The 27,460-nt window shown below is 40.4% G+C and overlaps 2 protein-coding genes across 2 annotated transcripts in view; both read right to left on the reverse strand.

Moving 5' to 3' along the window:
- Il23r (interleukin 23 receptor) overlaps window positions 1-27,460 on the reverse strand; it is a 69,293-nt gene that overhangs the window by 31,345 nt on the left and 10,488 nt on the right. Inside the window, exons 4-6 of the mRNA XM_041630778.1 lie at window positions 21,550-21,673; window positions 15,489-15,649; window positions 7,103-7,248 (exon numbers count right to left, since the gene is read on the reverse strand). Coding sequence (XP_041486712.1) covers window positions 7,103-7,248; window positions 15,489-15,649; window positions 21,550-21,673 — 431 coding nt within the window. The remainder of the gene's footprint in view (window positions 1-7,102; window positions 7,249-15,488; window positions 15,650-21,549; window positions 21,674-27,460) is intronic.
- LOC121466095 (uncharacterized protein C11orf24 homolog) lies at window positions 13,073-14,556 on the reverse strand. The gene is given in 2 exon segments (XM_041679636.1): window positions 13,073-13,324; window positions 13,326-14,556. Coding segments are annotated over 2 exon segments (1,191 nt in total). The 5' UTR covers window positions 14,265-14,556.

The following is a 27,460-nucleotide window of genomic DNA, read 5'->3' on the forward strand; positions in this document are numbered from 1 at the left end:
ATTTATCTATAGCTGGGCGGGAAGAGATTGGGTGGGAGAGACTTAGGAGGATGTTGGGAAAAAGAAGGGAAAAGTCAGAAGAGTCTAGAGGAGACAGAAGAAGCAGGAAATGAACATATTGTATGAGATAAGGTACCAAGCCACGTGGCAGAACACAGATAAAAAATATGGTTAATTTAAGATATAAGTGCTAGTTAATAACAAGCCTAAGCTATTGCCTGAGCATTTATAATTAATAATAAGTCTCTGTGTAGTTATTTGGGAGAAGCTGGTGAGACAGAACTAACTGGCTGTCCAGACAAAAAAAAACTCAGCCTACAGGATACAAAAAAGAAAGGATGAAATAAAAGTATGTTCATTCTCAGATGATATGACTTTACATAAAAGATCCTAAAAACTTCAGTGGGAAATTTCTATAGTTGGTAAGCATACTCAGCAAAGTAGCTGAATACAAAATTAACTCACAAAAATCAGTAGCCTTTCTATATAAAATGGTCAACATACTGAGAAAAAGTCAGGGAAACAGTACTTTCCACAGTAGACTAAAAAATATATCTTGGGGTAACTTAAATGAAGCAAGTGAAAGACTTGTAAAAACGTTAAGACACTTAAGAAATTGAAGATGATATCAGAAAATGGAAAGATCTCCCATAGTCATGGATCATTAGGTTAAATATTATGAAAATGGCAATACTACCAAAAGCAATCTACAGATTCAATGCAATTCCCATCAAAATTCCAACACAATTTTTTACAAATTTTAAAAAAAGAACAACTTTTAGCTTCATATGAAAACACAATAAACTCAGGATAACTAAAACAATCCTGATTAGTCACTGAACTTCTGGAGGTATCACCACCCCTAACCTCAAATTGTGCTTTAGATCTATAGTAGTAAAAACAGCATGGTACACACACACACACACACACACACACACACACACACACACACATAAATGGAATTGAATTGAAGATTCAGATCTACACATCTATGGGCACTTCATTTTTTGATAAAGAAGTCAGAAATACATACTGGAGAAAAGACAACATCTTCAACAAATAATGCTGGTCAACTGGATGTCTGCATCCAAATAGTTTTATATTTATCATCCTATACAAGACAACCCTAAATTAACCAAAGTCCTCAACATATGATCATCATAAGAACCTGATAGAAGAGAAAGTGGGAATAGGCTTGAACTAATTGGTGCAGGAAAAGATGTTCTGAAGAGGACAGCAATAGTATGGACACTAAGATCAACAATTAGTAAACAGGACCTTGTAAAACTGAGAAGATTCTGTGTGGCAAAGGAAACTATCATTTGGGAAAAGGAGTAGCCTAAAGAATGGAAAAAGATTTTTGTCAATTGCCCATTGGAAAGAGTATCTAAAATATATAAGGAACTAAAATATTTAAGCATCAAGAAAGCATATAATTAAAAATGGAATTGATAACTAAGCAGAGAGTTTGCAAAAAATGAAACACAGGTGACTGAGAAACACTTAAGGAAATGTTCAACATCCTTAGTCATCAGGGAAATGCAAATCAAAACTACTTTGAGATTTCATCTCACAACAGTCAAAAATACCAAGATCAAGAAAACAAATGACAACTCATATAAGGAAATCGTAGCACTTACTCATTGCTTCTGGGAGCACAACCTTGTACAACCATGATGTAAATCAGTGTGCAGATTCATCAGGAAGGTGAAAATGTATCTATCATAAACTTCAGCTATACCACTCTTGGGCATACATCCAGAGGACTCTACATCTTACTACAGAGAAACTTGCTCATCCATACCCATTGCTGCTCTGTTTATAATAGCTAAAATTAGAAACAGCCTAGATGTCTATCAATTTATGAATGAAAAAATGAAAAGTGGTACATTTATACAATGGGATATTGTTGAACTATTTGAAAAATCATAAAAATTGTAGGCAAATAGATGGAGCTAAAAGGAGTCATCTTGAGTGAGGTAACCCATACCCAAATATTGTATGTTTTCTCTTATATTTGAATGTTAATTCTTTTCATTCAAGACAGGGTTTCTCTATGTAGTCCTGGATGTTGTGGAACTCTCTCTGTAGACCAGGCTAGCTTTGAATTCACAGAGATCCACCTGCTGCTGCCTTCCAAGTTCTGGGATTAAAGGTATGTGCTACCATCACGGGGCAGAGTTGTTAGTTTTTAAGTCTTTGATATGTATGCTACAATGTGCATAATTAGCCACAGAAGTTAGGGACTTAGTAAGGGACTGGGAAGGAAGAGGGGATCTCCCAAAGAAGGGGAAACAAAATAAATAGAATGTATTGTTATGGAGAAATGGGAGGGATTGAATTGGGAGGGTTAAATGGGAAGAGGGAATGACAGAGAAGGGTAATGGAGAGAATATGTGGAAACCTACTATTGTAGAAGCTTCCTAAAAATACATGAATAGATGAAAGAAATCTAAGTGGAGTCAGTAATAATGGGGTAGATATTGCTCCAACTATATATCTTACACCACCACATAAAACCCCATTCTCTGCTATGAATTACATCTACTTGAATTGGCCAGTAGGGCCCAACTAGGAACTTGATCCCTACTGACTAGTGTTCATGATCTAGAAGGTACTCATGCTACCAGAGTAGAAACACCAATCAAGTTACAAATACTGAGATCTACAAAGGTGGCCTGTTTGCAAGATATTCTGGTTTAACAATGACACAAACACTGCTGAGATTTAAGGCCCACTTCATGGGATGAAACCCATGCCAGACATTGCTAGGATGATCAAGAACCAGAGACTAGATAGTCTATGGGTCTAGTGGAAAACCAAATACTATTGTTCTGCTAAAGGAACATAGCAATAAAATGACACCTCTCTATGCTCATAGATCAGTGCCTTGCTCAGTCATTGTCAGAGAAGTTTCTTTTTGCAGTATATGAGAACAACACAGAGACCTACAACTGGAAAATATTTTGTGAAATTTTTTTCAATTATAAAAGGGTAAAACATATAAACCACAAAAACAAAATAAAAAGCAGATACTCACTTTATCTCAGATAAACCATAAAATGAATTTCTCTATAGTCTCACAACTTAAGATACCATAGGAATGACTAATACATGCAATTCCTTCTTGTTATCATTTCCAAAAAACCTGTATGATCAGGTTCTTCACAACATGTTCATTCCTGGTACCAACTTCTGTACTAGTTATGTTTTCCTTGCTGTGATAAAACACCATGACCAAGGCAACTTATTGAAGAGTTCATCTGGCCTACAGTTCCAGAAGGATAAGAGTCCGTGATGGCAGAGGGGAGGCATGGCAGCTGCGGCAGGATGCTGAGGGCTCAGTCTTGAACCACAAGCAGGAAACACAGAGTGAACTGGGAGCAGCCTGTAGATCTGAAACCTCAAGGCTCATTCCCAGTGACAGACTTCCTCTAGCAAGGCCACACTTCCTAAATCTACCCAAATGTTACCACCAACAGAGCTCCATGTGATCAGATGCAGTAGGGGAACATTTCTAATTCAAACTACCACACACTCCAAATGTCTCCTTTATTTCTGGAGTCCATGGCTTGCCAAAACTGTAAACAAAGTTTCTAGGGTTAGAGCCTAAATAAAGCTGGCAGCCCAATAAGTTAGGTTTAGTCACTCATCTACAATGGGTCACTTATAAAGAGCAAGGCATGATGAAAAGCAGGATGAGGTGATTTATTCAATGTGGCCATATTGGGAGGAGAACTTGGAGGTCCAGTACATCTTATAAGGTCTGAAATGAAGTTTAAGTTCAAATAAAAGGTAAAACGTGGCATTGCTAAGTGATTCTGGTTAAGGTGTGGCCCACCCATCACCACTGTCATGGTTCCAGCTGTCCTTCAAATTGGTCTGACAAGTTGGTAAAGCTTTGTGAACTCTCTTTGGGAGATGAATTACCCTCTCTGTCTGGGACTAGGATTCTAGCAAGAGATTCCTGGAGGGAATTCCAATATTTTAGGGACCATTCTATCAATATTCTGATAACTAAAGAGAGGGGCCATTCCATGTCAGGGAATGTAGTTTACATTTATACTCAGCAAACTGAAGTCAATGAAATGAATGTACATGATTTTTTAATTTGTGTGTTCATTGTTACTCAAAATTTTGATGTGAAATGACACAAATGTGTCTATGTTATTGACATATCTCACTTATACACAACCATCATTGGAGATCTGGCTTATTTTCCTACTGCTATTGCTGAGACTTTCTTAACTCTTCTTTATATGTCCCAACCCAATCTTGGAATTCAAGAAGGGATTGTGAACTGAATTTCCTTGAGGAAGCGAAGTCTATATTAAAGGTCTTGCAGATTCTGATCTTGGCTGATCAGGGCATCCTGAGTATGGAGAGATGCAATGCTGTCGTTTATACCTGGTGTTTTCTTAGGCTTTCTTACCCCCTTTAACAGCCATTTGTCTTAAAATTTAAATCTGGCCTAACATTCTCATGGGTAAATGTCTCAGAATATATCACTAAGCTCAGCAGATTGAGGCATCCACTAGCTTTACAATTAGAAACAGCTAGAAGAAAAGTGCTGTCGGCTGCACAGAAGAACAGAGCTTTGACCCTGTGATCTGAGCCACAAGATTTTCCTTAGATAGCTTTCTGTCACTGCCTGCCAGCTAATTTGATAAAGACTGTCAACCTAGAGCTGAGGTAAAAGTACAGCCCTTTTCAACTTTCCAGTCTTTTATACTGGAATGACCTAGATGAAAACATTAAACAAAGCTTCATCCTGGCTATCTTTAACTTGACTGGAAAATTATGGAAAGAAATGGTGATCCACCGTTTTCTGTGTTAGTGGCTGTATTTTAGAAGCACGCTAGAGGGGATGGAATGTGAGCTTTGGATTGGAACCTGTTGCTTTCATTTTCTGACTATTCACTGGGTCTCGGGAGCAATACAGAGTTAGTGAGAGGCACTTAGGTACTATGCAAATGTGGAAACCCTTGACTTGACTCATTCAGTCTTTACTTCATTTCTACAATGGAGTTAAAGCTACCTGTCACAAAGGAATGCTGTGAGGTTTGTTGTGAGGATTACAGAAGATAAGGATATGATGGGGATAGGAGGGAGGAGCAGAAGCACCATGACACTTGTAGAGCACCTCTGTGGTGGAGGCGAGGCTCACGAAGTTCAGGAGGAAAACAAAAACTCGTGCCACAGACCAAGAGAACAGAAACTTGGAAGATTCTCCTCCCTAGCATAAAAATGTGCCAACAGCTGCTGGGAGAGGGGCCTCTGGCAGCTGGGTGTTACACAGAGAAGAGACTGAGTTATCTCAAAGCTGTGCAGACAGTTCCAGGGTGGATGCTTTCAGTGAGTCATCACCACTTTTGGGACTTTTAGGTGATGCAGCTATTTTTGAGGCATCCCTGTTCCTGTGGCAAACCTGCTACCTCGTCCTGCTAGGAACCTAATAAAAATTAATTGCTTCACCAAGTTGGACACTGGTGTAATCTTTTGTTTGTTCTGTCATGGGTTCCTTTTCTGTGGTGAATAGGCTCCTCCCTTTCATATCTATCTATCTATCTATCTATCTATCTATCTATCTATCTATCTATCTATCTATCATCTATCTTCTATCTCTGATCTATCTACATCTATGATCCATTTATCTATTATCTATCTATATTCCATCTATCCACCACTCTCCCCATTTATGTGTGTATATATTACATCTCCCGAGGAAAATGTCATCACACAACATTCTGTATTATAAGGGTACATTTCCACTTCATACTTTGAAAGAGAACTGTAGGAACACATTGTAAAAAGCCCAGCACGAGTTTTAGCAGTTTGCTTGAGTTAACCTTCAACCTAGTTGTACTCCAGAGTGATTTGGTAGGAATGTAAGATTCAACGACCTTGACTGTGTGTGAACTCCCTTCCCCTCACACAGAGGTCATAATGAGGGAAAGTGTAGGAGGTGAGCAGACACAAAGCTGATCACCTGACCAGAGGGACAACATTAAACCTTTGAATGATTTACTGCCTTTTTTGATGTGCTATGAAAATATGCTAACTTCAGCGTCCTGAGGATGTGTGCACTAAAACTCCTGTCACAGAGGTGGGCAAGGAATGGCTGTGCCAGAGGGCTAGAACTCTGGACGTGGAATATTCCAGTCTCCTTAGACAGCTCAATGGTTTCGTTTTCTCCCATTGTAACCTGTAGTGGCCCCTTTAAGAGATTGCCAGTATCTCCTCACAACTGAAGCTGTGGTTAGCTACAGACTTTCTCATAAGTTTTGCTACGTATCTTCAAAGAATGCCTGCGTCCCTGAGAATTTTTGTTTTAATTTTTTATTGCTAACAAGTTGCTAATATATATTAATGTTTTATAATATATGTAATATTTTACATATATTATATTTACATATAATATAATTAATCATCAATTATATTATATGATATAATTTACATAAATTATATTATATTTACATATAATATATTACTATAAAGTAGTCCCACACTAGCTCGGAATGAGTATAATAAAGGATTCTTTATTAGGGGTAGACTCACAGATCAACAGTCCTCTGCACAAGCAGGGAACAGAAACCAAATCCAGCAGCCAAGAGAGACTGAACAAATTTATGCATCTGTTTTTATAGCACCCAAGGCCACACCCAAAGTAGGTCAGCATCTCAAAAGCAGTGGTTAAAGGAGTTCCCCCAGCATATATATGCTTGGGAATTTGTTACAGACATCTTACTCTAACATCTCCATTTTGAATCATGCTGTCCAATTTCTGCATAGAGCGCTTTAATTTCATATTTACGGGTATGGATATAAATTTCATCCTAAGAGACAATGCTAAGGAACTAAAAATGATCCCATTTAGTTGTAAATTCAGTATATTTAACAATTTAGAGAAGTCAGAAGATCATTTCTGGAAACAATCCTATTCAGAAACACACAGCGATCACTGAAACCAGAGTAGTTTAAATATCCTGTCAGTCAAAATTGTGAGAAACCGATCTTTCCTAAGTCCAGTCTGAACACTGTTAATGGGCTGTTCTCTAAATCATTTCCTCAGATGCTAAGGGAAAATGAAAACTTAGCTTACATTCCACGTTTGGTTTGCTGTTGCTTTGTGTCTCATTTCACAGAACACATTTCCAATCATGGTTTTGCTATCCCAGTAAATTATGGTCTTGGGCACAGTAGCATTTTTAGTCTCAGCTCTGGAAATGATGGATGCAGAAGGTATTACTAGAAAAAGAAACAAAATACTAGTGGTTAAGAGAGTCCCCCAGGAAGAAATTGATAGCTTTTCATCAATATAGAGACATGTCAAAATTCAAAGTACAAAGTCCCATAAATTCATAATCTAAGTAACAACTGATAGAACTTGTCTTATTTTTTGATTTATTATGTAAGAAAGAAATACTTCTTAAAAGCCTAAAGAAACACCAACTGCTGGCCTCATTATTTGGAGTATAAAATAAGAGATAAAGGAGGTATCTTTTCTTCTGGGACCTTGATTTTACGTGTGTCCAGTGTCCCATGTGTTAAGGGCTTAGTACCCAGCTTGACACCACTGGGAGATGACAGAAACCTTAAGATGCATACTTTAGTAGAAGGTCTTAGATCTATGAGGTATGTGACTTCAAAGGGTATATTTGGGACTCTGGCCCTTCCTTTCTCACTTTTTGTTTCCTAGCAACTATAAAGTAAGCAGCCTCTTCCACCAGGTACTGTACCATTATGTACTTCTCTGCCATGGCCCAAAGCAATGGGATCAACCAATTGCAAACTGTTACTACCAAAATGGCAAGCTAAATGACATCCCTCCTTCTCATGAGTTGATTATTTTGGGTATATTGTCAGAATAACAGTAAGCTAACACACCATCAATGTTTATTTCAGATAATTTTGCTTGATAGCACACCTTTCACAGTAATACTCTCTTTTTCTGGGGAATAGGGAAATATATAAATATTTACATTGACTGGTAACTTGTATTGTTCTCTAATTACAATGAACAAGTCCTCAAAGTGTAAGAAATTGTTGTGGTGTGTCCTGAAAGGGGGACTGACATTCTGATGGGTCACCTTATAGTTACTATAGAAGAAATTGTGTAGTAACTAGAACATTCATATTTCTAAACTATATATACACTGGTAATTTAAAAATATTTGTTTGTTTACTTATTTTTTATATATACAGTGTTCTGTCTGCATGTATACTTTCTGACTAGAAGAGGGCACCAGATCTCATTATATACAGTTGTGATCCATCATGCGGTTGTTGGGATTTGAACTTAGAACCTCTGAAAGAGCAGCCAATGTTCTTAATCTCTGAGTCATCTTCCTAGGCCCTATAAGTTTCCTTATCTGAACAGAATACATTATTGATACTTTTCATTTATTCTATATGTATAATATAAAGATGAAAGCTTTTGTCTTTGTTAGATAAATTATCAACTCAACAGCCTGCATCTAGACCAAGGAAATATTGTTACAACTTAATATCCTCTATCAATTAATTCATTTTTATTCATTCATAACTTCATAGATTGTACTTTGGGAAACTCTTGTTTTATTAACAACTACCTAAACTTATGTATGCAGATAGGCAATTTATAGAGAATTATAAAGCTAAAATATGCTTTTCCAGTACAGTCTTACACAGGACTAAAAAGCATAAACATCAAAGTGAAACTAATTCCATAGCTCACTGTGGTCGATTTATAACCCCTGCTTTACACAGTCACTTTACTTTTACGAATACAAGCTTTGTTTCAATAGAAATCAATTTCTAAATTTTTCTGGAGTAAAGAAAGTAGACTTTCAGGGCTCTGGGACCACTTAAAATCTTTCTAAGTACTATTAAGGCTATAAATTATAGTCTTCCTCCTGTTTCCCACTTGAGTTTGGTGCAGGCATCCAGAATAGCACCATTAAGTATTCTGAACCCTGTAAAAATGATCAGAATCAAAACATAATAACTGTGTTAAGTCCTCTTAACAGAAATTAAGTAAATAAAGTTGGGGGTGAGGATAGAAAGGGAAAGGAACTCATGGGCATGTGCATGATTACAGGACTGGTCACAAAATGCTTGGGTAATGTCTGTCCATCAGCTGTCTGGCCATGTTTGGGTTGATACTATCTATCTTTGTTACTAATCCCTACAGGCAAGGGTAATTAATCCAAAACAATTTTTATAGTCATCCTCATTTTGCCTTTGATGTCTCTTGCCTCGCCCTCTTTGAATTCATATATAGTTTACAATGGTATATATGGCCATATTGCACTGCTAAGTCTGAATAAACCAATTCACCTTGAAGAGTCTCCTAGCTAATTATTTAGGATATTAGAAGCTTTTGCAGAAACAGCTATTCTTAGGAGGAAGCAAACATAAGCTTTTTTTTTTTTTTTTTTTTTTTTTTTTTGAGAAATGCAGGTGGTGCCTGTGGTGGTTTAAATGATGTGCTCCATAAGTCTTGGCTCCCAGTTGGTGGTGATTTAGGGAAGATTAGGGAGTATGGGCTTATTGGAGGAAGTATGTTACTGGGGGCAGCTTTGATGTTTCAAAAGATTCTTGCCATTTCAAGCCATCTATTGCTCTTTTCTGTTTGTGGATCACAATGTAAACTTACAGCTGCTGCTCCTGGTGTCTGCCACCAGGCCTTCACTTTGTCATCATAGACTCTCACCCTCTGAGACCATAAGCTCAACCAAACTCTTCCTTTTATAGGTTGCCTTGGTCATGGTGTATTAGCACAGCAAGAGAAGAGTAACTAATACAGAATTTGGTACCAGGAGTGGTTTTTGGAGGAATGTGGACCATTTTGATACTTTAAATGTTCTGAATAGGGATTAGTGAGCTGTCCTAGTAGGGGCTTGCAACAGAGTAGTGATGATAGCTATACAGATTGTGAAGCTGCTGTAATGGTTTAAAGACAATGCTGCAGGTCCCTGAGTGGTGGCAGTGGGCAGCGGGCCATGAGACTACACCATAAGTCCTCTAGTGGTGGCAGGCAGCGGGCAGCTGGTCCCAAGACCACTGCAGTCCACGAAGGCAGCTGGGTCCCAGGCAGGAAGCCGCATGGCAAGACGGGTAATTACAGCATACAGAGTGAAGTTGGATATTTATTTAGTAGGTTATGGAAGGGAAGGAAAGAAGGGGAAAGAGCAGGCAGAGAGGCAGAGGGGGGGAGGAGAGAAGTGGGGAGAAGGGAAAAACAAGGAAGGTACTCAGGCTGGATGCTGAAGATCAACTTGCTTCAGTGGACTAGGGAGGGAGTGGGTGTGGCTTGTCTCTTAAAGGGACAGTACAGCCATAGCTCAAGAGACTTAAGAAGGAAGTGAGAACTTTAATTGAACTGGAGATCATTCCTGTGATATTTTGGCAAAGAAAATGGCTGCCTTCTGCCCTTGTCCTAAGAATTTACCTGAGGCTAAATTGTAAACTAGTGTGACTAGTTTATCAAGAAGATTTCAAGATAGCCTAATACCAACTCTTTCAGATAGAGATTACTAATCATTCTTATGTAGATCGACAATGAAAAAAGAGCAAGAAATATAAAATCTGTGGTTTGAAGAGAAAAAGCACCACAGCTAAGTTTGTGCTACAAGAGATAGGACAATCAGGGTAAGGCTTGATCTGCAATGGAATAAAGGGAAGGGTGCTCTCAGGGCAAGACTCTACCCAGCAAAACTTCTGCCTTTAAAAGGAAAAGCATAAGGGATTTATAAATTCCTAAGAAGCAACAGCAAATGAAAGCTGCTGCAAACGTGATTCAAGGGAGACAGGCTCCTTCCCAATGGGGCAGCTGGACTTGATAGTGTCATCCATGGGTTTCTGACCTTAGAGTCATGAAAGATACGTGAGGAAAGAAGTTATAGAATCTCCTTCCAAGGTTAGGAGAGTCATTGAGTCCAGGCAATGTGTGGTAGGAACTTCCCTACATGAAGTTCCTGAGAGAGTAAGAGGCCATGAGAAACCTTTGTATGAATCTGTGAAAATGAACTGGGATGGTATTGAAGATCCCAAGATGACAGAACTGTGGGATATCTGTCAAGGGGATAGTCCACGAACACAGGGAGTGGAACCAGACTGAAAGAGAGAAGGATGTCCCAGGCAGCAGTACTGGAAGGACAGAGTCATCTACAATCTTTGACACCAGATATGGAGCTACAGGATTTGTTATTTGTTTGATTTTCAGTCTTACTTGGTCTAGTATTTCTTTACCTTGACCCATTCTTTCTTTTTAGAATGGTAATGCATATTCTGTGCCAATATATGTTGGAGGCATGTAATTTGCTTTTTGATTTTATAAAGGGTCACAAAAGCTTTTACAAAAGCTCAAACTTGGAGCTATTGTGTGGATATTACTCCAAGGATAGTCTGTGCTCAGCTCCATAAAATGGATCATGTATTGAACTTGCAATACCTTGTTTTTAAAGTGTCACACAATGAAAACTCATTCAGTAATAATCTGGTGATTTTGTTCATTTGAATCTCCTCCACTGTTGATCTCTACTTTTCAAATTGTGTTTACGAGTCTATTTTGGGCTACGAGAGAGTGAAGAATGGATGGAGACACTGATGAGGAAGTAAAGTGGTTGTGAGGAGAAGGAGAAAGAGGATCAATTCCAAACTCCAGTTCAGAATTTAAGAAACCAGATTTGGAGGTGGAGGCCAACTGAGAGTTTCCCAGCATACATGGCCAGTTTGGTTAACTGCAGCAAGTTAGCAAACCTGGGTGACTTCCCTGTTGCTATTTACCAATTGTATTAACTCCAGCAAATTATTATTTTCTTCATCTGTAAAATGGAGACAGTACTACCATGTACGGTTGTCAATATTAAATACGATGTCTTCTAAGTTTCTGGAATATAGTATGTGAGCAATAAATGGAGGTGATTATATTGAGATCATACTTACCACAACAATAATGCTGTTACTATTTATACTTTTATTCCTAAAAAGGAGACAACTGAAATGACACAGAACATGGATTGTTACAGGTGATTGTGAGCTTCTCAGTGTGGGTGCTGGGAACTGAACGAGTTCTCTGTAAGAACCCTATGTACTCTCAACCACTGAGCCATCTCTTCAGCGCAAAAAGGAACCTGTCTTAAGAAAAGGCTGTATTTATTATATCTTACTTTAAAACATATATTCACAAAATGTATAATCACTGTGAAGAGATCTGTAGTTCCAAATAATATATAATAAAATGAAGTTGTTTTTGTCATCATAGTCAGCAGCATGTATTTTTAAAATCCAATATTGAGAGGACAGGATAGGTTGACTGTTAGAAAATAAGTAATTTTATTATTTGAGATAATTGACATTAATTGAGAAGTCATGACAGAAAGCCATGGCAGAAAGCTTTAGTGATTTCCAAAAGGTACTAATGTTGAATCCCCAAAGATTTCTTCACAACCTTTTTCTTATTAATCACTAGAAAAATTATCAAACACACAGTAATGTTACTTAATGGCTTGGTCTCCATGAGTCACTCAGCTGACTTTCTTGTACAATCCAGGGCCACTAGCCAAGGGGTGGCACCACTCACAGTGGCCTGGGCCTTTTCATATTAATCTTAATCTAGAAAATGTCCCACAGACTGACTATAGGTTAATGTGATGCAGAAAATTCCTCTACTAAAGTTCACTTTTCCTAGGTGTCTCTAGTTGGTGTCAAGTTGACAAAGAACTAATAAGGACAAAAACAATTATATATATATAGTTATATATATATATATATATATATATATATATATATATATTTTTTTTTTTTTTTTTTTTTTGAGAGCAGCCATTGCTTTTAATTCTGGTCAAGATCTCACACGCTGACAGCCAAACGGGCCAGGCCCCCTTGACCGCGGTCACGCTTGCATATGTGATAGTTTAAAATCATAACTATGAAAAGGCAGCTCTCTCCTGTTCCTGGAGTGGTCTGACAGCAGCTACGTGTGTCTACGCATCTGACACAGTTCCGAAATTGCACCAAAAGGATCTGGAAGCACTTGGTTTGGTCTGAGACAAAACAGAAGGCCACGGAGGAGGCCGGCCTCCTGGGCTCACATCTCCGAGTCGGCATACATGCCGTTGATCAGGTAGTCCACCTGCGTGTAATCCTTCTTCTTGTAGCTCTTGTAGGCTTGCAGGGCAAACATCGCCAGGACTGCGATGAACAGGGTCACCCCAAAAAGGAGCACCACCAGAAGCAACATTTTGTTCACTAAGGATGGGGTAAGGGGCTCAGTGGTGATCACTAGGTACTGGCCTTGGGTGCTGAGCTGACACGAGTCTGTGGTTGGCACCTTAGGGTCTGTGGTCCCCGGAGCTCCTGGGTGTTGGCCCAGCAGAGGCAGTACCAGCTGTGGCTTTGGTCTCCACCCTCTCTGTTGTCAGGGGTGTGCCTGGCCCACCTATCCCCTGGGTAGATAATGCAGGGCTTGGCTGTGTGGTGAGGGTTGTGGCTTCCACTTCTGGGGTCGGGCTGGTAGGAGGCACTGGCATTGTGCTGGCCGTTGGCTCCTTGGTTTGTATCTGAGTGGTGATCACTACTGCCGTTGAAGCCACAGAGCGGGTGGTGCTGGGCTCCAGGGTGGTATTTGAAGGACCAGGTGTTGAGCTGCCAGCTGTGCTATGCACTGGCTGTTCTGTTGTCACCTGGATGGTGGTACCTTGGGTTTGGGCACCTGAAGTGGGGATGGGGCTCATGGTGGATGTGTTAGTAGGTGTGCTTTCGGCAGGACTCAGAGTCGTTGTGGGACCGCTTGTGTTTATGGTGCCTGCAGCAACAGTCGTGGTATGTGGGGCCACTGTTGCCACTGTGGCTGTTCTTGGTGATGTGCTGGCATCTGCACTTGGCACTTCTGCATGTGGTGTTCTGAGAGAGGGAAGCCCAGCAGTGGTGGTGGGTGGAGATGGCCCCACGGTCACGGGCCCTGATGATGGAGGTGGTGTAAGGGAACTGGAGGTCATGCTGCCCGTTGTGCCTTCTCTGGTGGTCAGAGTGCTCGTGTTTGTCCACAGTGTTGTCATCTCTGCTGTCACTGTGGTCAAGTTCGGGCTAGCTGCCCAGGTCCCCGTGGTTGGCGTGACAGGAGCAGGCGACACTGTGGCTGTTCTCGGACCTGTGTTCCTAGTCATGCTTTGATTCATGGCTTTAGGCCACACCTTGGTCGCTAGCGGCTCCACAGTCATGCTATGGCTTCTAGATAAGGGCATGGAGGAAATCCAAACCAGCACCAGGGCTGTCCACATCTTGCTGGCGAGCTGGAAGCAAGGCTGGTGGTCTCTGAGCCAGCCAGCCCTTCAGGCTGTCCACAGTTGCCTTCTGCTTGGCCCAGGGATCAGAGGTATCTGCTCAGTGCAGACCGGGAGGCCAGGCTGATGATGTCCTCCTTGGGCAGCTGTGGGCTTGGCATCCTGTACTTGGCATATTAAGTTTGGCTTTGCAGGTGAGAGCAGCTGGGCAGGGCACTCCCAGGCCATGGCATTGGCTTAGGCACATGTAGGACAGAGGCAGATCCTCCTCTGCGGTGCCAGACACACCCGGGCGTGGCAGGCCTGTGGCCCTTGCTCCGCAGCGTAGCCACTTCAGCGATTCAGCCCCGCGCGGGGACGTCTACCGCAGCCACACCCAGTTAACTCAGCTTGGGGGTGAGCGCTGGCTAGAGTTGTATATTATAAATATATATATATATATAGATATGAAAAAGTTGAATGAAACCCATTTTGGTATACTAACCAAAATTAATTTTTAAGAATCAAGAACTTCATGATGATTTTGCTACAATGTAGTTCATGACATTATACTTTAGATGGTGGAAAATTGAGAACAGTATAAATCTCCAACGAGGAAATAAGCAGTCATATGATCAAATAATAATAAAAATAATACTGGAGTTAATAGAGATGCTTATTAAATATTGCAATCTTTAAAAGGCAGGGTCTAAAATATCTCAAGTAAAATAAATAAATTAATTAATTAAAAAAATAAAATATCTCAAGTAAAACATGCAAACACTAGTTTTTTTGGTGAAGTTAGACATGTCAACACAATTTTCAGCAATCTGTATGTACCTGAAAAGGACCCTCCCTGACATATAGCACACAGAGCACAATCCATTAGTATGCCATCCCTTTTACAACATAAGGTTCATCATATCCGAGTACAATCCTTGTTTCTTCCCATCTGCCCTTGACAGATGGCTTCTTGTAAGGTAAATTTTAAGTCTCTCTTAGTTTCCCTAGCTTTTGAAACACAAGTTCTCAAAAACATATTTGCATCACCGCCATTTAGATATGAGACTGGAAGGATGCCCAATTGCAGAATTGCCCCAGGGGAAAGAATACCAGAAAAATTTGATTACTTATTATCTGCTGGAACTTTAGGTGTACTTTGTTCAGATTTAGACCATTTGATGCCATCAATGCCAATTAGTTGTCTGTAATAAAAGCTATGCAGTATCTCTCACTCCTTACCTATATCATCCAGATGGACTTGTAGTCGCGGTGAGTCCTCCATGCCTAGGGCATTGACAGCGTGGACCCATACCAAATACTTCTTTCCACCTTGTAATGAGTCAGTGGAGATGGTAACATAGCTCGAGGCAAGATACTGTTGTTCTTCTTCTGTCTCTAAACTATAAGAAAACCCACAAGTTATATTTATGCAGTTTACTTGTTCCTGAAATGTTGAATGTTTTATTTTTTACCTGATTTCAAAACTTAGTCTGTTACTAAAAAATAGATCAAACTCAATTTTAATCTTCTGAATTAAAAAATTCCAAATATGACATAGGCCATGCTTTAACTTTGGTGGGTTCCAAATACTTTTCTCAGTAGACCTCCTCCACTAAAATAAAATTGATTATATAGTCCTGAATAAGACTGTGCAAAAAATACATATGTAAAAATACATGCATATATTCACATAGTAATATATGTTAGTTTATATGTGTTTGTAGACTTAAATATTAATATTATATATTAAAATTTTTAAGTTCTATTTCTTTTCTCATTTGAAAAATTAAATATTTTCATGATTTCCTCTGTATTGTGAACACCAGGCACTGTACTTACAACACCTGTTAATGGCTAACTTGGCGTTGCCCACAGCTGGATATAAATGGGCGCCGCTGTCAAGGAGCAATGTGGAGGTTTACCGCATTGGCCTCTTCATCTGGACATTTATTTCTATTTCTGCCACAGTATTGGGGAAAGGGTGAGAGTGAGAGGAGGGTCAAGAAGGAGTGAGAGACTGAAGCAAGGTAGGGAAGACAACTTCACAGGCAGAAAAAACCCCAGCATACTGTAAAACAAGTAAGGGAAATGATATGAGAGCTCAACCAGTGCTGTCCTCTGGAGCATGAATGGGCAGGAAGTAGCTGGGAGTGGAACAGGCCACACCCAAAAGACCCTCTAATGAGGAGCTGATAGGTTGCGATTTACCACGTGAGGGGAAGAGAGCACATAGGATTGCTGTGCAATTTCAGAGGAATCCTCATGAAGGGTAGACTGCTGGGAAGTAAAAGTGGTGCAGGAGAAGGAACGCAAGTGCAGTAATCATCCAGAATTGAACTATTAGTCTGAAGTGAGGGTCAGAGACCTAGTTTGAAAATAGAACTAGCTGAGTATGGTGGCTGAGTGCCTGTCATCCCAGCAACAGAGGCAGAGGCTTGAGAATCCTATGTTCAAGGTTATTCCTGGGTATACAGAGAACTTTAGGCTATCCTGGGCTACAATGAGACCCAGTCTCCAAAAATACCATAAGAAAGCAGAGCTGATTGTACCAGGTAGCTGATTAAATGAAGAGGAGTCATTTCCTGTCCGAGACAACAAAGAAGATAATCGTAGGGGGTTGGGGACTAGGCAGTATGGAGAGCCATTAAATGCCACTTCAATTACATCAATGTTTTTACATTGCATGGTTGCTGTTTTCTCGTCATCCTGTTAGTCCTGATGAATTCCACTTGGTTTGTGCTAAACTGCCAAATTTTATTAGCCAATATTGCCTTTGTACAGCACACAGAAGAAGCAGAACAGGAGTCCTCTAGCTCTCAAGAGATGAAGACATGTTTGAGCCTGTGTGCATGCATGCGTGCGTGTGTGCATGTGTGTGTGTGTGTGTGTGTGTGTGTGTGTGTGTGTGTGTAAGTCAGAGAACAACCCGTGGGAGTCAGTTCTTTTTTCACCCCCTGGGTTAAAACAGGTCATCAGGTTTGGTAGAGAGCACCTTACCTGCTGAACCATTTTGTGGCCCTTTATTTTTAAATCTCTCCTATGAAATATTCATATATTGTTTTGGTCCTCTCTCTCTTCCTCTCTCTCTAGGGTCTCATATGTAGCACTGACTGGCTTGGAATTCATTATGTAGACCAGGCTGGCCTCAAACTGACAGAGATCTACTTGCTTCTAACTAACAGGTACTGGAATTAAAAGATTGCACCACTATGCCTGACTTTTTTCTTTTTTGAGATAGGGTTTCATGTAGCTCTAGCTGGTCCTTAAATTCTGTGCTGCTGAAGATGACCCAGTTATTCAGAGTTGGAGGTCGCACCTGGGACTTTGTGCATGCTAGACAATCATTCCATTAATTGAGCCTCATTTCAGCCCCCAATTTTTTTTTTTATTTCTAAGACATGGAAACACTGCACCAATCTGCACATCACCATTCATGGGATTCAGGTGCTGGGGGAGTCATCTGCACCTTTTTTGTACCGTCCCAATTTTGGCATTTGAGTTGCTGAGTCGAAGCAAGAATTGGCCTGATTTCTTTAGCTAACACCATTCACTGCTTTTCTTCCAGGAGACTGCTTTCATAGGGTTGGTGAGGAAGAGAGAGCATTAAAGTTACTGCCATTTCATGCTTAGAGTTCCATTCTAGCTCCATTTATTACTACAAGTCCATTTAGCAACTCCTGAGTTTCTGCAGCTTCCTAATACTGCAACAAGAATCAGAACTTGATTCATGTGACTTACTCACGGGGACACAGACGGGAAAATTAGAACTGGATTCATGTGACTTACTCACAAAGACACAGATAGGAGAATCAGAACTTGATGCAAGTGACACACTTGCAGAGACATAGATATGAGCTTTATGCTTTAATCAAAAATGATTTTGTGAATTAAAATAGCACAGAAAGTTTGTTATGCCACAGGAAGGCCACCTTAGCAGGTGACTCATGACCTTAGGAGTAGGACCAAATAACATGCCCTAGTAACTCAGGTTTTAAGCTCTAGTGTTTTACCATATTACCTTTCTTCCCTTCATAAGTTGTGAGACTTAATTTACTTAATCTTGATATAATTCAGTTTGCTCATCTGTGAAACAGAAATGATGGCATCACTGTGATAACCAGTGAAGGTAGATGCATGGGCAGAGGAAGCATGAGATGGTTTCACACCTAATAGAGGACTCTAAATTATGACAAGTTAAAAGGTATTTGTGATGTCACTTTTATGAATATAAATGAAATTTAAAAATGAAATTAAAAGATTTAAGACAGTGTTGCTCTGTATCTTAGGCTGGCCTTCAACTCTTAATCCCTTTGTTTTGGCTTCCCAGGTACTGGGGATTGCCAATGTGTGAGCACTACCACATCTGTTTGATATATGTAAAATTTGTACCTAAAGGTAAATTATGTCATTGTGTTTAGATATTTATGTAGGTGTCTTACATTATTTCTGAAATAATAGGGGTCATATGTTTATCAACAGAGAAATTATTGGAAAATAGGCTAGCGTGTGTTAACTAAGAATTCAAATGTGAAAACAAGAAAGATGCACTGTGCTTAGTGGTAAGGGTAAGTGGGACATCTTTGAACTCCTTTCCAGTTAGAGAAAACCACACATACATTCTCAACTGGTTTGTGGTTAGTTCTCTTACCGCACATATTGAGACCTCAAGTCTTGTAAGGAGAAAACCTTGGGTTACTAAGGACGTGACCCAAACAGTGAGAGGAGAGTTCTAGTTTACCAGATGGGTCTCAGCAGTTCAAAATGCTTGACTCCAAGCCTGACAGCCTGATGGGAACAAGCTGCAGGAAGATCTTGGTGTTTGACTTAGAAAAATGTTCCCCATTTCGACATCTAAGAAGAGCTGCTGGCCGCCAAATGTTTATGATCTTGTTGTGCTCGTTACTGTGATTTTCTGCCTCTAATTTCAAGGGTTTAACACATTCTTGGAAGTCATAAAATGGGAAAAAATATTTGCTAAATATTGGCTTGGCTGGGACAGAATGAGGACATCACTTAGTCGTTTCTCTTTCTAAAACTTATTGAAATTGTTGAGTATCTGCTCACCTGTTATTTATTTATTTATTTATTTTGTATGTGTATACTCACAGGTACACATATCATGACACGGTGGCCAGAGTTCAACTTTTGGATTCAGTTCTCTCCTACCTTGTGGGTCTCACGAATCGAACTGAGGTTGTCAGGCTTGAGGCAAGCACTTTTGTTTGTTGAGCCATATGAAGGCCCCATTCATTCATTTCTATTCAACAATTTTTAACAAGCAGAAAGCACTGTCAGACACTGCTGAGTTTCCTAGAAAGCCCATTTACAAGGGTCAGCTGAAGACAGGGGGACAAGGCAAGCAGACACTTATTAACAGAGGCCAGTCTTTTCCCAGCAGCACCCACTGACACACAGGAAAACAATACACAGGTCTGTCTACTGGGGGCACCACTAGGGAGGAAAAGAACTCTTGCAGCAACAGACTCAGCTCTGCTTGACAAGGACCATGCAACACTGGAAGACCTCCCACTTCCCTGTCCTGCCATTGAAGGGCTGCTGCTTTTCTGTGGAACAAGCCAGGGTGGCAGGCTTTACAGTGTGTGCTCTTACTGGAACACAGAAGCACGCAGGTTAAAAGTGAAACTTTGCCTGTGCTGATTTCTTGATGTTTGGCTAAATGGAAATACCCTAAGGGGCCAGGATCCGCACAGGTTTCTTTCTTCTTCCCGCTGCCTGCTTTCTACCTTGCCCACAGCATTCAGTATAACTCAGCTTTTTCTTGCAGGAAAAAGGCCTTTGTGCAGTTTATTAGAGAGGTAGGCTTTTCTTCTCTAACTTCTTCCCGCTCAAGGTTGGGTCTCCTGTGAGTTAGAAGATGATTAGATGCTTGTTTCCTTTTGTTTGTCTCTGCTTACTGGAAAGTATGCTTTGAATTTTCTAGAAGGAAACTATTTTTGTATGATAATTTTTCCAGTGTTTTATGTACTCTTTAAAAAAGGCAGTTTTACTATTTTTTTAGTTTTTAGTGATGTGCACATGTGGATGTGTGTGTGTGTGTGTGTGTGTGTGTGTGCACGGAGGTGTGTGAATGCAAGTGTTCATAGAGGCCAGAGGGCTAGATAACCTAGAGTTGGAGTTACAGTTATTAGTCATCTGACATGGGTGCTGGGAACCAAACTTGGGTCTTCCAGAAGAGCAGTAAATGCTCTTAATTGCTAAACCATCTTTCCAGTGTCACTCTGTCTTCTTTAAAATACAATAAAATTACATTGATCTATACTCCATCAATTAGAAATACAGGCCGGGTTTGCTAGAGTTTAATTATAGTTTACCTGCCTTATCCAAAGTACTTAGGATAAGAAGCACTGGATTTTAGATTTTTTTCCCCAGATTTAGGAATACTGCCTATACATAAGGATATATCTAAGTTCAATAACTAATATATCTAAGTTAATCTTTCATATCAGAACACATTTAGCATCAATTTCTAGATTTGTCCAAAATTATCTGAAAATAAAATTGCACACAGTACTCTGTTTTGATTGTTATGAGTTTACTAACCTTTGTTCTCCTATATGAATCGGGCTTGGTGTGAGACAAATCACATCAGCCTAGGCAGTCAGTTCTGAGAGCACCATAATAGTCTAGTTCCCTTTGCGATAGTCCCTGCAAACTCAAACGCTGAGACCTGGCAATGAGTCAGTTTCCTATGTACGATTCAGACTCTAGTGCAAGAGTCTTAAGGGACTGAGCTGCTAGATGGTGATGATGTAATGAGGGCTTCACCCTCAAGGATGATGTTAATGTCTTATGAAGAAATGGAGTTGTTTTTTCCCCCTCTCTCGTCTGAGTACACACAGAAGACACTACTCATGAGGAATGGGCTGGTGGCAGACACCAGATGTACTGTCACTTTGGACTTGAACTTCCAAGCCTGTAGTCTATATGCTCACATGTACACAGAACCAATAAAAATCAATCAATTAGAACAAGCAGGCATTAAAGGCCCATTTTTAAGATAAAGAATGGAAATTTTGAGCAACTTTGTATATTATACTAATCCTCAAAGGAGAATAGGGCTGAGATTTAGGTCACTGTTTAAACTTAGCTGTTTACTCTCAAGAGAAAAGAATGAATTGGTCCTAGAGTTTGCTGTCCCATGAAGCAAAAAACAGCAGGGTCCCAGGAGTGGTTATAAGTTCCCTAACCAAGGTAGGTGTCTCATGTTTGAGGCTGGTCTTGGTCTCTACTGGATCCACCCTGCAGCAGAATATGTGTCTGATAGTGCAGTAGAACCTACCTCTTCACGTGCACCACATACTTGGTATCTATGTAGGTGGGCTTCCCAGCGTCCCAGGTACAAGTCATGTTGTCTGAGTATTCATAAATGGCACATGTCACTTCACTGGGGACATCCGGTGGATCTGTAACAAAATGAATCACTAAGAGCTGCTCTTGATAAAGGAGGCAGTTGACAAATTGTCAGTTTCATAGGGAAACTAGGCCACTTGGCACTGAGTACCCATGGGCTCCTCATTCCACTACTACCATCCTGTAACCCAGTTTGTCACCAAGCATTGCTCCTCTTCACACTATCCTGTAGTCTCTACTCCTGTGGGATTCTAACAAGGCTAGGTTCCTCCCATTCAAGTAAAGCAAGCCTCCTTCCAATTCTACCTCCCATCAGCTACCATTCTACCTTTTTCTTTTGAATGAAATCATTAAAATTATTGTTGTATAAATTTTTGTGTGAATGCATGTGTGCATGATGTGTGTGTGTGTGTGTGTGTGTGTGTGTGTGTGTGTGTGTGTGCGTGTATGGTCTGTGTACACTTACGTGTGTGGGAATTCTGGTGCAAGTGGAAGTCAGAGACCACATTAGATGTCTTCCTTCATTACTTTTCATATTAATTTTTAAATATTTATTTTATTTTTTAATAACATATATCTGACTATGTGGGAATATGTGCATGTGAGTGCAGGTGCCTCTGGGAGCCAGGAGAGGGCACTGAATTCCCTAGAGATGGAGTTACAGGCAGTTGTAAATTGCCCTATGTGGGTTGTGGGAACCGAACTTGGGACTTCTACAAGAAAAGTATGTGCTCTTAACCACTGAATCATCTCTACAGTCTTTCATGCTTTTTTTCTGTTCTTGTTGCCACTGTTTTTTTGTTTGTTTGATTGATTGTTTGTTTTGAGGCAAGGTCTCTCACTGAACCTGAAGCTCACCGATTGACTAAACTGGTAGGCCAGCAAACCCTAGAAATTCTCCTGCCTTTGCCTCCCCAGTACTGGGATTACAGGCAGGCATCACCAAGCCTGGCTTTCATGTGGATGAAGGAGATTTAACTTCAGGTCCTCATGACAAGCACTTTACTAATGAAGCCTTCTCACCAGCCCTCTAATTTACTCAGGTTTAATTTGCACAGGTTCTGCTGAAGCCACAGCTGTTAAGGTCACAATGACCTTCCATCTGGAAAACTTTTTTCTGCCTCATCAGAACTACATCAGTATTACAGAGCTTGACCTCTGCAGAAGCTGGACCTTTTCTTACTTTTTTCTTCAAGCCTCTGTTCTTAGGCTCTGTGAGAGATCCTTCAGTTTCCCCCCTTTGCCCTAAAAGATTATTTGCTCCTGTGGGGAGTGTATTTTCCTTTCTCCTTTGAAAGTTTGTTGTTCACATGCACTTCAGCCGTAAGAGGAAGGAAACTTCCAACCAAGTTACAATATGGATAAAACCTGAGGACACTGCACAGAGTAAGCCAGACATAAATGACCTCATGATTCCTCTTATAAATGGTATCTAGAATAGATAAATTCACAAATAAAATGGAGAATGACAGTGGTGGCCCATTGTGCAAGTAGGCAGTGTGTGGAAGTCTGGGATGAGGCCTGTTATTCAATAGGTACAGTTGGCAAGAAGAGTCCCAGAAAGAGAGTACTGGAAGGTTAGAAACAAATGCAGTAACTACCACAGAAGCAAGCCCTTAACGTTAACAAAATAGTGGCTTATACTATGCAGATTTTACCATCACCACATCAAAAAGTTTTTTTTTTTAAGGTTTGGTATTCATAGAACTATTTTAAGATGTGTTCTCTCTCTCACATCCTTGACCACAACCCCCCACCCCTGTTCAGCTTGTCCTCCCCATAGCCTCATTTTTTTAAAAAAACTTTTGTCTGCTAGCATTTTTCCTATGAGAAGGAACACTTCCCTCCAGTCTCCTCAGCTCCCCTTCTTACACTAGTCCAGTCCAAGGATGTCAGTAGCTAGGATATACGCACAAGGGTGCACTTGACCTAAGCTGACTAATCAGAGAATTTCCCTTGGGAATGAGCTCATGACTCAGGATGAACCAATAAGAATTCTCTAAGGGTCTATCTCTCCCCCTCTCCCTTCCTCTCCCCCCTCTCTTCCCCATTCTCCCTCTTCCTGTTGCTCTCTCCTTCCATTTCTCTCTCTAAGCAGTACGTGAGCTGAGCTGCTTGTGACCTTCCCGACACAGTCCACAGCCCTTTCAGTGGTGCTGGATTTGAGAGTGAATCTAGCCTGCACAAAGAGTTTTGATGACAGTCTTTGGACCCTTAGGGCCTCTGGAGGCCTATGTAACCCCAGAATGGCATCCAGATGTCCCATTATGTCATTCAACAATAAGCTACCAGAACTGAGGGTTTCAAACAAGCATGGGACTATTGAGTGCTTGCCATATTGCCACATTTCCAGGGCACTTCTCTCAGTTTTTCCATTCAGGTAAACTCCTGCCTGAGATGACTATGTTGAGAATTACAAGACAGATGTAAGAAATCATAGTGGACACCAGCAGGGGAAATTGTGAGGAATGAAGTTTGGGCCACTCCACATGGATTTATGGGGCTCTCCTTTTGCTGATGAACTTTTGGCTATTGGTGGTTAGAGATGAACATTATCATCAGTTGTGCACCAGCCAGTGAGCCTACTAGCCACAATAGACAGTTTCAAACCATGGTCACACAGATGACCCTTGTTAAAATCGCTAGATCACAAAACACAAAGACAAGAATATGGGGAAAAGATATGTGAGGAGGAGGAGGAGGGCGTTGATGGGGATGGAGAGTGGATAAAAGACAGTGAGGCTAAGAACCATCATGAAATGTATATGTGTATAAAATTGTCAAAGAACAAATTTAATTAATATAAAAGGACACAGACATTTTGGTGTCTGCAAATTGTCTACCAAGAATATTACATGTTATTTCGAGAGGCAGATGGATCCCTGTGAGTTCAAGGACAGCCTGATCTACATAGTGAGTCCTAGGTCAGCCATAGTGAGACACAGGGAGCTACACAGCGAGACCATTTTTTTTTAAACAAAACAAAGTAAAGCCAAAAATCTCAAAAAAAAGTTATTTAGAGCTTAAAAAATTGACAAGGAGTTAAAAATGGTATCATAAATTATAAAATGTTAAAATAGATTTATGAAAATATTGTAACATTTCTGGTATGAGTACAAATTTGGATAACTTCTAAGGTTTACCCCCTTGTGTATCATAACAGTGAAAGGTGAGAACAGGGCTGGCAAGATCCCTCAGTAGGAAAAGGTGCTTGCTGCCCAAACTGACAATTCAAATTTCATCTCTAAGGCCCATATGGTGGAGATAATGGATTTCTTGGAGTTGTTCTCTGACCCCCACATGCATTTGATGGCATGTGCACACATATACACGTGCTCACATGCACACAGAATAAATAAGCATATAATTAAAAATTACAAGTGAGAACAATACCATGCAATCCAGCAGTTGTACAGCTAGGAGTGCATTCTTCATGAAATATCCACACATGTATAAAAATAACTTGCTAAAAAAGGATGTAAGTATCCTTCAAAATAGTGTTCATAATAATGGAAAACATGGACTCTCCTTAAATGCTCCAACACAAGGTTGAGCAGACTATAATATGCTCCTAAAACATACATTAAAACAATGCTGTTGACAATACTTTAAGGACTTAGGAGTTATTAGAAATATGTTGCTGAACAATGGCTATATGATAAAGTGACTTTAAAAGTATGTTACAAAGTGGTGTAAGTGTAGCAGCCTCCTTAGAGAGAAAGGGAAAGGCGGAAACTCCAAAGACTCATTCACACTTGTAAAGATGGGATTATGACATGGGTAGAATGATGGGCTCGTGCACTTGATAGGCATTTCTATTTTTGCTCATCAAAAAAATGTTGAATGTAATCAATTTTACTATTAAAATCTGTGGTTTGGGCTATAGAGATGCTTCAGTGGTTAAGAGTGTTTGCTGAACAATTATGAAGCCTGGAGTTTAGATCATGGCACCTGTGTAATGAACTAGGCATGGTATACACATGTGTAACCCCAGCTCCAAGGGAAACAGAAACTGAAGAACAACTGTGCCTTGCTGTCCTCCAGCCTAGCAAAGAAAATGTGAGCCCTGGGTTCAGAGAGAGATGCTGCCTCAAAGACAGCAGCAGGAGGAGGGTGCCCTCTTCTAGCCTTCATACCTTCACACACATATGTGCATGCATTCTCACACCGAAACACAAACAACTTGATCTTTTTTCAAAGCTAATTTTGAGCAGCACTCATGACATGAAAGTGTTTTGTGAGAGCTTGGTGAGTAGTGGCGTTGGTTCCAACAAGAACCGCAGGCTTCCACAAGGAGGAAGAAATCTTTAAGTCTCATTTGAACCTGAAGTAGGAAAGTATGGCAACATTCCTCTACATCATTCTGTACCCTGGGTTGTGAGAGCTTGTGGATTATAGCAGTGGGATCATGTCCTGGGGAGCTTGTGGCCTTGATATGGGTTTTCAGTTTTGCGATGTTTTCTTGTGGTTTTAGACAGAGAGCACTGTAATTTGACAGTTACAGAAGACAAATGTCAACCTTCTGGACTTTATTTCACACTGTACTCCATGAAGGAAATGGTCAGGACTGTGAATGCACCGTTGGCATTAACTTTGAAAAAGACAAAAGTGACAGCTCTGCACATGGTTAAGTGAGCAGTGTATGTTAGTGGGAAGCAGAATAAAGACCTAGAGAGTAAAGCCACGGAGGGACATCCCATTGTTGGAGTCACTGTTGGGTTGTAAATATCCAAGAATAAAGCTGGCTGTCCACTTCCTGAGAATACCCTGAATACACGGGGAGGATTAAAACTTTGTTCGCTCTCACCAATCCCTACCCTTATAGAAGGCTCCCTGATCATTTACCAGGAGACTTACTAATTTAGCCTAGCCAAAGATCATTTGCCACGGAGACCTTCTGAAGGGGCAGGGTCTGTGGTTCTCTTTACTTTGTGTTTCTAATACTTAGCATGTCTTTGGGTACATGTATACACCCATCACTGAAGTTTATCCCGTGAATGGAATGGCTCAATTAAAAGGATGACAACGGCAAGAATTAAGATGGAGAGAGGTGTGATGTTTCCAGTGCTGCAGTGTAGCTCTCCACAAGGAGCTACACTGAAAATATTCAGGGTTTTGAATGGCTAACAAGTCTTACATCACTATAAGTACAGGTTGAAGACTGAAAACATGTAAGGCAAAAGCGCTGAAAATTTTAAGTAAATGGTTAAATGGAAACATCACTTGCATGGTTTATTTAATTTGACACTTTTCAATAACCTTTATTTAAACAAATTTCCCATAATAGGTTCTCACTGAATCAGAGATAAGAATCTAAGAAGCATTTGAGATTGTGGATTATAGTGGAAACTGTGATAGTGGTGTTTCAGAAATCACTCACCAGAGAGCCTTTGAAATGCCTGGATCTTTTCAGGGAAAGCACTGACTCACTCACTCTCCGTCTCCCTTCCATGATGTGTCAAAATACCTGCCACCGCTCTGTTCAAAGCAGTGACGACTACTTGGCTTACAGAACAAATGTCCTGTATCAAAGCAGCCCAGTGAAAGCAGCGTGCTTTCTGGAGTACCACAAAACCCTCAAGCCCCCACCCCCTTTTGACCTAGTTAAAAGGAAGTAAGTTTGCTGAGAACTCAGCCCCGAAGCACATTCAACTTGAACCCAGGGGTTGAGTAAATTCTAGCCTGGCAGTTGGGTTTCCACACGCATAACCCAAGGTTTCTGTGAGGAATTGCACCTCGAAAATTAATGAGTGGAAAGAGTGATGGTAGAGGATGAGAATTTCTCTTAGGCTGTCCCAGCGGGGAAACAATCTCTGACCTGAAACACAGCTTGGTTCTGG

This window comes from Microtus oregoni, unplaced genomic scaffold, assembly GCF_018167655.1.
Source record: "Microtus oregoni isolate MIOR12 unplaced genomic scaffold, Mior012 000002F_ref0000024, whole genome shotgun sequence".
Classification (NCBI taxonomy): domain Eukaryota; kingdom Metazoa; phylum Chordata; class Mammalia; order Rodentia; family Cricetidae; genus Microtus; species Microtus oregoni.